This window comes from Ursus americanus, chromosome 4 (assembly GCF_024610735.1).
Source record: "Ursus americanus isolate L20-20 chromosome 4, mUrsAme1.1.p, whole genome shotgun sequence".
NCBI classification, from domain to species: domain Eukaryota; kingdom Metazoa; phylum Chordata; class Mammalia; order Carnivora; family Ursidae; genus Ursus; species Ursus americanus.
This window is the reverse complement of record NC_142130.1, coordinates 86,112,911-86,123,893: the sequence shown is the minus strand read 5'-3', so window position 1 is coordinate 86,123,893 and position 10,983 is coordinate 86,112,911. Positions and strand designations below refer to the sequence as shown.

Genomic DNA, 10,983 nt, shown 5'->3' with positions numbered 1-10,983 from the left:
GATTACACTGGGCCCACCCAGGTAATCCAGGATAATCTCCCTACCTTAAAGCCAGTGGGTTAGCAACCTTGACTCCCCTTTGCCACCTAGTATAATAGATTCACAGGTTCCAGAATTGGAATAGCAAGCCTTTGGGGGACCATTATTCTCCCTCCCACAGGCACTGTCAGGAAGCAGGCCTAATTCTATAATTGGGTGTTTTAATAATTTTTACCTAGGAGGTGGAATAAGGCTAAAAGTGTGATTGGTCAAGAGGCAACGTCACTGATGATGATGCCCAGTCACGTTGGGATTGAGTAGTGCTCCCGTTGCCATCTGGTTCTGGACATGATTACAGAGTGGCCTTGTTTTTCTCCTAGTCCATCATTATCACAGACTGACCTTGTCTGATTTGATGTTCCGAAGATTGTGTATGAACGTAGGGGATGCTCTGGTTTATTATTAATGAGGTGAGGGCTGCTGATTATCTTTCTTACAATCATTGATTCCCTCACTACAGTGCGTATGCTGTAAGTTCCTTAAGGACAAGCGCTGGGCTTAATTCCTGTTTTATCATCACCGCTGTCTTCTACACACTTGATACATATTTGCTGGATTAATATAATGATTTTAAACCCTAGAGAAAAAACTTAATCCTTTGCTTCTTGAAATATGGTCGGAGGACAAGCAACATTGGCATCACCTGGGAGCTTATTCAAAAGGCAGAATCTGGGGCTTCTTTTGTACTCTGTGCTTTGACAGCATTTCAGGTGATTCATGCGCCCATCAAGTTTAAGCACTGGCCCAGTCCTGTGATTCTTATCCCGAAGGAAGTAGAGAGGGACATACATCTCACTCTTGATGTTGAAAGTATTGATGAAACAGTATTAACATTTTTAGCAAAAACGTAAAGTTTTTAAAAGTATGATTTTTCCTTTGCTTTTGTTCTATTTTTATTGCTATTTACTGAAAAACTAGTTTATGTTTTTCATTTCCATTGTGGATAGAGGAAAACACTTAAAATTGAATTTGCAGGACTTTCTACTAGATAAATGGAAATATTTCTTGCTTCTAAGGCCTGCGAGGCAGGCCTCCCAGGATATTCTGTAAGACTCCTGAATGGGTGAAGAATCGTTGTCTCTAAAAATACCCTGTTATTTCTCAGACACTAGTTCCTTTGAGATGACTTGCCTCTGAGACTCCTGACATTATCTTTGACAACAGTGTTCGCGGTAGATTGTCCTGTTCTTTCTTCCTCCCTTTCCAGTCATCCTCCCCTCTTAGTAATGTCTTTACAAGTGTGCCTCATTATCTCCATTTTGAAGCTTCTGCGTCCAATGCACTACGCGACAACTGCAGAAATTTCAAGGCTTCCCTAATGAGCAGCCTTAAATTTTAAGATAAAGAAATCTTTGGGATGTAGGTCCTCACTTTTAAATTTAAATTTATTTATTTGTAGACTTAGTTTTTGGTCAGCAAAGACTTTGAGGGCACGATGCTTCCAGGAGCTCAAGCTTGCTATCATTTATTGTGTGGCAGTAATACAAAACGTGGTTTTTAAGCTCATCAGAAGGACATAACCTTAGGCCTTCTGAAGGGCAACCAATGAGTAAATAGGTTGAAGTGTCATGCTTCCAGTCGTCAGTGAGGCTGCTTAGCCCTGAAGCAGCACAACAGATCATAATCTCTTATCTTTTATCCTTTGGACTAAGTCAGCTTACAGGTTGGTGCTATGCTTTCAATTTGCACACGTTCCCAGTTTCTGGCTCTAGCTCTCCCTTTGTGTCCAAAAAGTGGACCTCAGCTCCTTGTTTTGCATCACTAAGAATAGAGAGTAGATGCTAAAAATCACCTTTGTATCCCACCAGTGACTAAAAGCTGGCAGCAAAACAGACCTTCCTTGGAATGACTTTTCATGTTGGTTGTTAAACACCTGTGAGGTGTTTCTGACAAGAGTCATTGAGCTTATTATACATCCAGACATTACTGTGGTGTCGCATTATTTCTTAAGGACACGTCGTGGGCTCTACATCAAATAGCGAGCTTCCGTAATTAGGTGCTTGCTCTGGTAATTAGCCAAGTGGCCTCACGAATGTGGCGTAGCCCCACAAGTGCTGAGAGAGCAAGGCATTGAAATTGTGTCTTGAGTTCGCCCTAAGACTTGGTCAGCAAGGTCTGGCCCTGCCATGTGACACTTTGGGGGTATATCGTCTGACAGTCATATGTGACTGCAAGCAATCTTGACTTCAGTCCAGTGCTTCTTGACCTTGGCTCTATTGACATTTTGGGCTGGACAGGTTTTGGCTGTGAGAGTTCCGGGGGCGGTGCTGCCCTGTACATTGTCGGTTCTCTGGCAGCATCCTAGGCTCCTACCCATTAGAGGCTAAGCAGCATCCCCCCCGCCCCCCCCCCCCTTAATGACAAAGGGAAATGACTCCAGACATGGCCAAATGTTTCCTGGGAAGCAAAGTTTCCCATGATAATGAGTCACATTAGCTCTGGTTTAATTAAACTGGGCTAAGAAGGTATCTCCTTTCTATCCTTCACCATCTCACTTTCATCTCATTTTGAATCTTGTGTTTTGTGAAAGAGGACGCCTTTTCAGATAGCTTACCATTGAACCCCACAAATCACTCAATGTGTGACCACTGCCTTTACTGGAATCAGTAGGGCTGATTATTAAGAATGCCGATTCCTTGGCCACACCCCCACCGACCCAGTGAATAAGAATCTAAAGGCATGAGCTTGGAAATGTGCATTTAAAATTAGTATCCAGGGAGATTCTTGCACAGACTAAACTTGAAAACTATTGTGGTGGAACCTTTTGCTGAGATTTCAACAATTCTCTCCTGTGATTCCATTACTGCATTTTGTTTTTTAAAGGGATGGCAGCTGGGAGCCCATTACTTTGTCTTAGCAGGGGTGTGAAATGCTGTGAGCAAAAGTGCCCTATACAGTTCATGCGTAATTGACCAAATTCCAATGAGAGAGGGTTGCACTGTAATCTTGGGTCATCTGTGATTTTGATGCGAAAATCATACCATGGTTGAGATGGTGAGTCCCAGGAAGTCAACTTACCTCATTTTACAGTCAAATGGCTTGGGGCCCAGAGGAGTAATTTGCCTAAATTCTCCCAGCAAGTGCGTGGCCAAGTTAGGTTTAGAATATTCATTCATTCATTCATGCATTCATTCATTCATTCTTTCACTCAATTGATATTACTGAAAACTGACACTATGCCAATAGTGAGCTAGGCATGAGGATCAAGGCTGATGAAAGACCTCATTTTTGCTGATCAGTTAGCAGGTTGGTGAAGCAGTTATCAGTCACACAGGTAAAGTTAAAGGACAGCTGTGAAAAGCACTGCAGATGTGGGGGAGATGGTGGTCTGCCATGACGCTGTAGGTAGATTTAGCTAACACAGGAGAGGGCAGAAAGGCCTTCCAAAGGAAGTGGTTGAGCTGGTATCTAGAGGCTGGTGGGAGAGAAGAGGGAAAAGAATTTCATCAGAATATATAGCAAGTGCCAAGGCTTGAGAGCAAGAAGGAACATGGTACCTTCAAAGCGCTGAACGACAGTGAAGTTTAGGCACTGAGTTGGGGGCTTTTAAGTCAGTTTATTTTTTATTTTATTTTATTTTTTTAAGATTTTATTTATTTGTTTGAGAGAGACAGAGAGAGACAGGGAGAGCGCAAGTAGAGGGAACGGCGGAGGCACAAGCAGACTCCCCATGGAGCAGGGAGCCCCATGCAGGGCTGGATCCCGAGACCCTGAAATCATGACCTGAGCTGAAGACAGACACTTAACTGACTGAGCCACCCAGGCGCCCCTGCTTTTAGGTCAGTTTAAAGATAAATTTAAAAAATTGTCCTAAAAGCAATGGGAAGCTACTGGAATATTTTTAATGTGTGTGTTTGTGTGCATGTGTGTGTATGTGTCTATCATAACCGGATCTGCCTTTCGTGAACACTTTGGTTGTTGGAAGCGGACTGTAAGGAGGGAAGCTGTCACCTGCCTAGTTCTGCCGCCACTGCAGCAGTGCAGGTACAGAAATAAAGAGCTTGCCCTGGGTAATGTGGCAGGCTGAGAAATGGGCCTCCCAATTGTTCACTCTATTACCTTACCCTACAGGAGGCTCACTACCTCACTGCGAGTGAGGCGGAGGTGAGTAAGTTAAGGATCTAGTTTTGGGGAGATTATCCTAGATTATCCAGAGGGGCTCAATGTGGTCCTTAGACGAGGGAGGCAGGAGCATCACAGTCTGTAGCATGGGAGAAGCAAGACATTGGAGGGAGGCAGGGAAGGAGCCATGGGCCAAAGAATGCAGGTGGCCCCAAAGAAGCTAAAAAAAGCTAGAAAACAAATTCTCCCCTCAGAACCTGTAGAAGGAACCGGCCATGCCTACATGTTGATTTCAGGCTTCTGGCCATGGGAGTTTTAAGATAATAAATTTGTGTTTTTTTAATTTTTAATTTTAATTTTTTAAAAAAGATTTTATTTATTTATTTGAGGGACAGCATGAGTAGGGGAGGGGCAAAGGGAGAAGGAGTGGGACAAGCAGACTCCCCACTGAGTGGGGAACCTGATGTGAAGCTGGAGTCCAGGACCCTGAGGTCACGACCTGAGCCCCAGTCAGACCCTTAACTGATTGAGGGGCCCAGGTGCTCCAAATTTGTGTTGTGTTAAGTGACCAAGTTTGTGGTAATTTGTAGCATTAGGAAATAAGAAGAAATAAACAGATGTCATGAAATGGAGATTGATGGAAATTAATGGATTCAAGAGACTTTTAGAAGGTGAAATTGACAACACTTTGCAATAGATTGGATTTGCAAATGAGGGGGTGTCAAGGGTGACTCCTAAGTATTGATTCTTATTATTCAGAGAGCATCATCTCACAGCATGAGTGTAGATCTCATTTTCATATTGAAAACCAGATACAGTTTCTGACTATGAGGACCTAGACAATAATAATTAAATTTTGTATGCAAGTTAGTAGATTAACTGAAGGGAAGTCATATTTGGAGGGTCATGGCATTTGGTTGTCAGATAGTAGGAACTGAAAAGCAATGGTTAGGAGGATTAAAATCAAGGGTCTGAGCGAGCATCTTCTCTGGGATAACTTTACATTATAGAGCATGACAGTTCTCTTTATATGCTTCCTGTAACAGTAATTAGATGTTGTCTCTACAGGCTATTTTATTATCTCTAATTGTCCCAAGTGCCTTACAGAGCTGCCTAATTGGAGGACATCAGTACTGAATTACAGGTTGTGCCCGAGGTGCTGCTGATGTCAGCTTCTGGCTGATCCGGGCGGGATCTGGGGCAGCAGAGTTTGGGGCACGGCTATATCCTCTCAGTGAGTCTCACCTGATTATTCCACTATATCCTAAAGATGTGTAATGTACTGTGTGTGCTCTATGGGAAAAGGATTGGGAAGCTCTGCCTTTTGGTCTTCTTTCCTTGATGTCTTCCATGGATGTCTTCCATCAGAATCCCTGGCGGGGATATTGGGTGATAATCCTGGAAGATGATCGTTAGCCCACAATTGTTAAATCTACCTCTCTAACAATTCTTAAATTCATCCCCTTGTTCATACTTTCACCTGAGTTTAGGCTCCCATCCTCTCTTGCCTAACTTAGTGTGATGGTTTTCATGCAACTCTATTGATTACCAACCCAGTGACCATTCCTTTGCCCCTTGCTAGGTTGGCAGAGACGGCTTTGCACTATACCAGCAGAAAATGCCTGGTACATGCTTTTCCAGCCTCCTCTGTATTCAGTTCTAGATTATGGGAGCCAGAGGGAAGCCACTGCAAGGCAAATGTGAAATGAATTCTTTGGAGATAGTAAATACAAAGGAGCTGTGGAAGAAGAGGTCCTCTTTTTTGCTTCCTGGTTTTGGATGTTGATTCATAAGAATGTGAAGCCCGCATGTGCTGTAGTGATCCTACAGCCAACGGGAGAGCACTGAGAGGGTCCCAGGGAGCCAGCTCTGCACAGCCCTGGAACGGCCTGTGTTCTTGTTTCTTAGTAGTCATGAAAAATAAGCTCTTTTTATTTAAGCAGACTTCAGCTCGGGTTTTTGTTACTTGCAGCCAAAAGCTTTCCTAGTGAATACAATTTTAAACTCCATTTTCAGGGGCGCCTGGGTGGCGCAGTCGTTAAGTGTCTGCCTTCAGCTCAGGGCGTGATCCCGGCGTTCTGGGATGGAGCCCCACGTCAGGCTCCTCCGCTGGGAGCCTGCTTCTTCCTCTCCCACTCCCCCTGCTTGTGTTCCCTCTCTCTTTGGCTGTCTCTCTCTCAAATAAATAAAATCTTAAAAAAAAAAACAAACTCCATTTTCATACATACCTCTGGGATTTCCCCGTTCCAATTCATCCTCCACACTGACAGAGTAGTCATCTTTCTGAAACGCAAAGCTGGTTATACCACCCACCCCTAGCTGAGCACATGAGTGGTTCCCTTTACCTCCATAGCTCATACAGTTTCACATGCCCCCGACTGCCTTTTCAGCCCCAGCTTCCATTGATTCTCTTGTCACTATGGCTATGGCCCCTTTGTATTTTCTGTGACTCCTGGAAGACACTGTAGTATTTCACACCTTTGAGATGTTACTTTAAAACACTTCTTTCTGGACTATCCCCTAAATCCACTATTCCCCTAACCAATACTCACCCATTTTCAAGACCCAGCTCAAATATTTATCCCTTCCATGTTGAAGCTTTCCATGGCCACTACCTCCTAGTTCAAGGAGACTTGTTCACTCTCTCCATCATCCCTGAAGTCTACAGAAAGCAGTATGGACTTCCAGGGTAGAATTTATAATATAGTTTACTCATTTATTTACCTTTTTCCTTTTAATGACCATTTCTCATTCATCTTCAGATCCCTAGAACCTAACAACATACTTGGAACACAGCAGATGTCTAATAAATGTCTGTAAGAATAAATGTTTGAAAAGATAAATGGAAAGATCATTTTTGTATTACAGAGTAACCACTGACATATATTTTAAAACTCACTTAAAACATTCCCTTGTAATTTCTCTCTCATTACTAATGAAATACAATATTTTGATGCTGGAAACTTTATCTGTGAAGCTTACAAGACAAAAACTATCTACTGTGCATGCTGAAATTGACTTTATTTCTAAGATCTGTACACAGTATGTTTCCTGCTCGTTTGTAGAAAATCAAAGAGCAAGACTTTTTCCTATCTTTATTCATGTCAGACCTTATTTAAAACCAACGAAATATGAAAGGAGAAATCAAGTTATTTATTAAATAATATCTTAAGATTGTTATTAAAGAAGAAATGGGTCATGAACTTTATACAGACCAACAAGTATCAAGTAATGATTAGTCTAATCCTGAGTCATTTTTTATGTGACAATATATTTGTCTTTTTATCAAACCTCCATGTCACATGACCCTGTTTTTTGTTTTGTTTTGTTTTTTTTTTTTTTTTGAGAAACTCACAAAAGCAAGACATTTTTACTGCAATTGGTTTAGACAGCTATTGCTTTCAACCGGGGGTTCCCTACATGACACTACCCCTCATGCTGGGAGGTTCTGGAGGGCCAGGCTCCCCAAGGTCCTAAGTTTTTAAAAAGATGGCATATTTTAATTTTTATTCACCATTACTACTCAGATACAGAGTTGGGTATTGTGCCATGGAGGGGATAGCTAACATCTTGCCAGATTGGGTAGGCAGGTGAGAGAGGAACTTGTTTCAACAGAGCATCATAATTGAACTTTGGCAAATCATTTTTCTGTCCCATTGTATAACGCTATTTTTTTGTTTCATTTTTCTTTTTCCCTAAGGTTATCATTTTTTTGGTTTTCTTTATGGAGCAGAGCAAAATGATGAGAGTAGAAACATAGTGTAAATCATTCTGTGATATTCAGGAAAGGACCTACTCTTGAGTACCTTTATATTTTGGAAGCCAGGCTAATTTTAATTCCCTGACCTTATTTAGCTGTAAGTCACATGAAGTGTTTGAATTTTAAGTGCTGAGTCATCCTAGGTGGTCATGGTGCTTTGTTCTTGAAGAAAGATGGTAGCGCGGCACGGTGTATTTTCGAAAATGCCTCTCCTGTAATTAATCAATTAGTCGTTAGAATTCTGGCATAGTTTTGTATTTTTCCTTGCCTTTGGATATAACCTGTAACTTCTGTGTACTCCCAGAAATTTAGGTCTGAGTTGCTGGAGACATGGAAGAAAGCTACCTCTGGGATCTACAGTAAAATTCTGGGGTCCAGTATATAACACATACTCTTTCCATGGCCTTCTAAGAATGATTTGTTATAGCTCTGTGCCTTTCTGTTTCTGTGCTATGTGTCCTCTTCTGCTGTATATTCTGTAAGTTTTCTACCAAGTGCTGTTTTGGGCAATCTCAATGCAAATATCTGGAATAGTTTATTAGGTCTTGCATGACCCAAAGTAGTTTTGATCAATCTTGTCCCTTCTTTCATGTCTTTTTTTTAGAGAACTAAATTTCTATTTAGAGAGGAATGACTTTCCTTCCCGCTCCTGGGGTGTGAGGAGTGAAATGTTGATTTAATATGCTACCTGGCCCTTCACAAATTGTCACATTTGTCAGATAATCTGCTTTTATTAGATCCAGCCAAAAAAAAATATATATATATATATACACACACACACACACACACACACACATATACAAACATATATACACACACATATTTCAGGATAAAATTTGCCATTCATTTTTCTGTTTTTCACTTTGTTACTATTTTCAGTATTTATTTTAAAAAGGTTACCAGATCAACAAATCATTTATTTAACCATTCATTTCAAGGGGTGCCTGGGTGGCACTGTTGGTTAAGTGACCAGCTCTTGGTTTTGGCTCCAGTCATGATCTCAGGGTCCTGAGATGAAGCCCCACATCGATTTCCACACTGGGCTCTGTGCTGCCTGCTCAGCATGAGCTCTACTTCGGGATTCTCTCTCTCCCTGTGTCCCTCCCCCAGGTCACTTGTGTGCTCACTCTCCCTGTCTCTCTAAAATAAATAAATAAGTCTTTTAAAAAATTTAATCCACAAACTCCATTTTTAAGAAATAATTATAAGATTATTAGTTCAGGAAGTGGTCTCAAATTATGATGTTACATATAGTTCAGATGGGGATTATAATTAAGATTAAATTTTTAACCAGTTTTTAAAATAGGGGAGCTATAGATAGAGAAAAAATAAAAAGGAGACTTTCCTGTGAGCCCTATGGCATTTGTCTTGCACACTACCAAAAAGAGAATTCTTTAATCAAATGAATATGAAGAAATACCTCGAGTTGGAAGTTGGACTCACTATGTATTTATCACTTCACTTATTAATTTATTCCAACCCATGTGTCCTGGAAATTCAGGGAGCAAGGGGACTGAATAAGAGTTAGTAACCTCAGAACATTTCTTGGTTTTATAAAGCCTACTCACAGAGAATTCTATCTAGGGTCTATAGGACCCAGTGCTTTGAAGTCCTGCAATACCTTTTTAGTGAAGGACACACTTTGTTTGAAGGGATTCTATCCTTGTATTCTATGACGTGAGAGCTTTCTTAAGCAGCTGTAAAGACATCTAACGCAAGAGCCAATCAAATTAACGAGCTTTTTGTGGTGTCAAGAATGAAAATTGGTGCCAAGAATGAAAATGAGGCCCTTGTGTTTTTAACCACGCCCCACCGCCAGGGTATATAAAGAAGGTTCTGAGACCGGGGAATCATCACACAGAGGAGACACATTCCCCTGCTACCTGAGCCCTCCACTCCTGATACCATGCACTGCAACACCTTCTCCGGCGCCATCTTCCCAGGCTGCTACTGGGGCAGCTACGGCTACCCCCTGGGGTACAGCGTGGGCTGTGGCTACGGCAGCACCTACTCCCCAGTGGGCTACGGCTTCGGTTATGGCTACAATGGCTGTGGGGCCTTCGGCTACAGAAGATACTGGCCATTTGATCTCTACTGATTTGCTGAAATTGCTGAGGCGTAGAATCTTCTCTCCCAAGGCTGAAAGGCACCCTTCCACGTCCTCCTTCACGTCCTTCTTTAGACCTCCTTTGCTCCTTGACCTCCCAGTCGCTGCTTCTCAGACCTAGCGCCAGAATCCGGAGGGAAGGAAATGAAAAATCAGATGACGCCTCCAGCCGCCTTCCCTGGATGATGTTCTTTGAGACATTTTCAGAAACTTGACGCCCAAACATGTATTTCTTTTGAATCTCTCACCACGCTCACAACTCTTGATAAAGTTGTGGATGTGTGTGTTGAATTCTCAATAAACTTGTCTCAATCAGCATAATATTCTCACCTGAGCAGAGTTTCCTTTCTTGGTGTGTGCATATTTTCTGTGACATTGAGTGGGGAAGGAAGTGGATTTATTTTTCTCCTGTGGGCTTTAGAAGCAATAAGAAAGCAAATAATCCTTGATCTGGTGTGATAAACAGTCAAGAGGGGGCTACTTGTAAGGGGGAAAAAGTCTGTCTTCACCTTTTTCCTCCGGCATCTACCTCCAACCCTTGGGCCAATGGGTCACCATTCAGTGCTTGGTGCTTCTCATCTCACTGCTCCTTCCCCTCCTCAAGGAAACCCAAGATTATCAGGGGGCTTTTCCAGTTATTTCCATATTAGTGCAAATGAAACCCACTGTGTTCCCTCTCCCAGGGATGGAAGAATGTAGACTAAAACACCGTGTTCCCTACTAAAAGATTCTGAGGCCTCAAGTAATAGAATAGCTATAGACATATTTTAGGAGCCTGAGAGTCTTTTAGGGGAAGGGATTATTCCTTATATCAAAACATTTATTTTACAGTATTTATTTTACAGCTTAGAAATTCCAGGTTGGAAACAAGGATGGAAAGCTTCTTAATCTTTGTACAATCGATACCAGGTAGTGAGTTTTACTCTTTAAAGATATGACTAACTTTTCATAAATATGGGGCAAAAGTAACTATAAAGAAGTGTTTCTGAAGATATATCAGCCTTTCTCTGTGTTC

General features: G+C 41.8%; 1 protein-coding gene across 1 annotated transcript; it reads left to right on the top strand.

The window, feature by feature from the left end:
• Window positions 1–9,703: 9,703 nt before the first annotated feature.
• On the top strand, window positions 9,704–10,197 carry KRTAP8-1 (keratin associated protein 8-1). The gene has a single exon (XM_045785498.2). It carries the CDS (start codon window positions 9,768–9,770, stop codon window positions 9,957–9,959), a length of 192 nt encoding a protein of 63 aa, XP_045641454.1. The 5' UTR covers window positions 9,704–9,767; the 3' UTR covers window positions 9,960–10,197.
• Window positions 10,198–10,983: the final 786 nt, after the last annotated feature.

What these genes read in the sequence shown, in the direction of transcription:
- KRTAP8-1 (XM_045785498.2), top strand. Translation starts at nt 9,768, where the DNA reads ATGCACTGCAACACCTTCTCCGGCGCCATCTTCCCAGGCTGCTACTGG.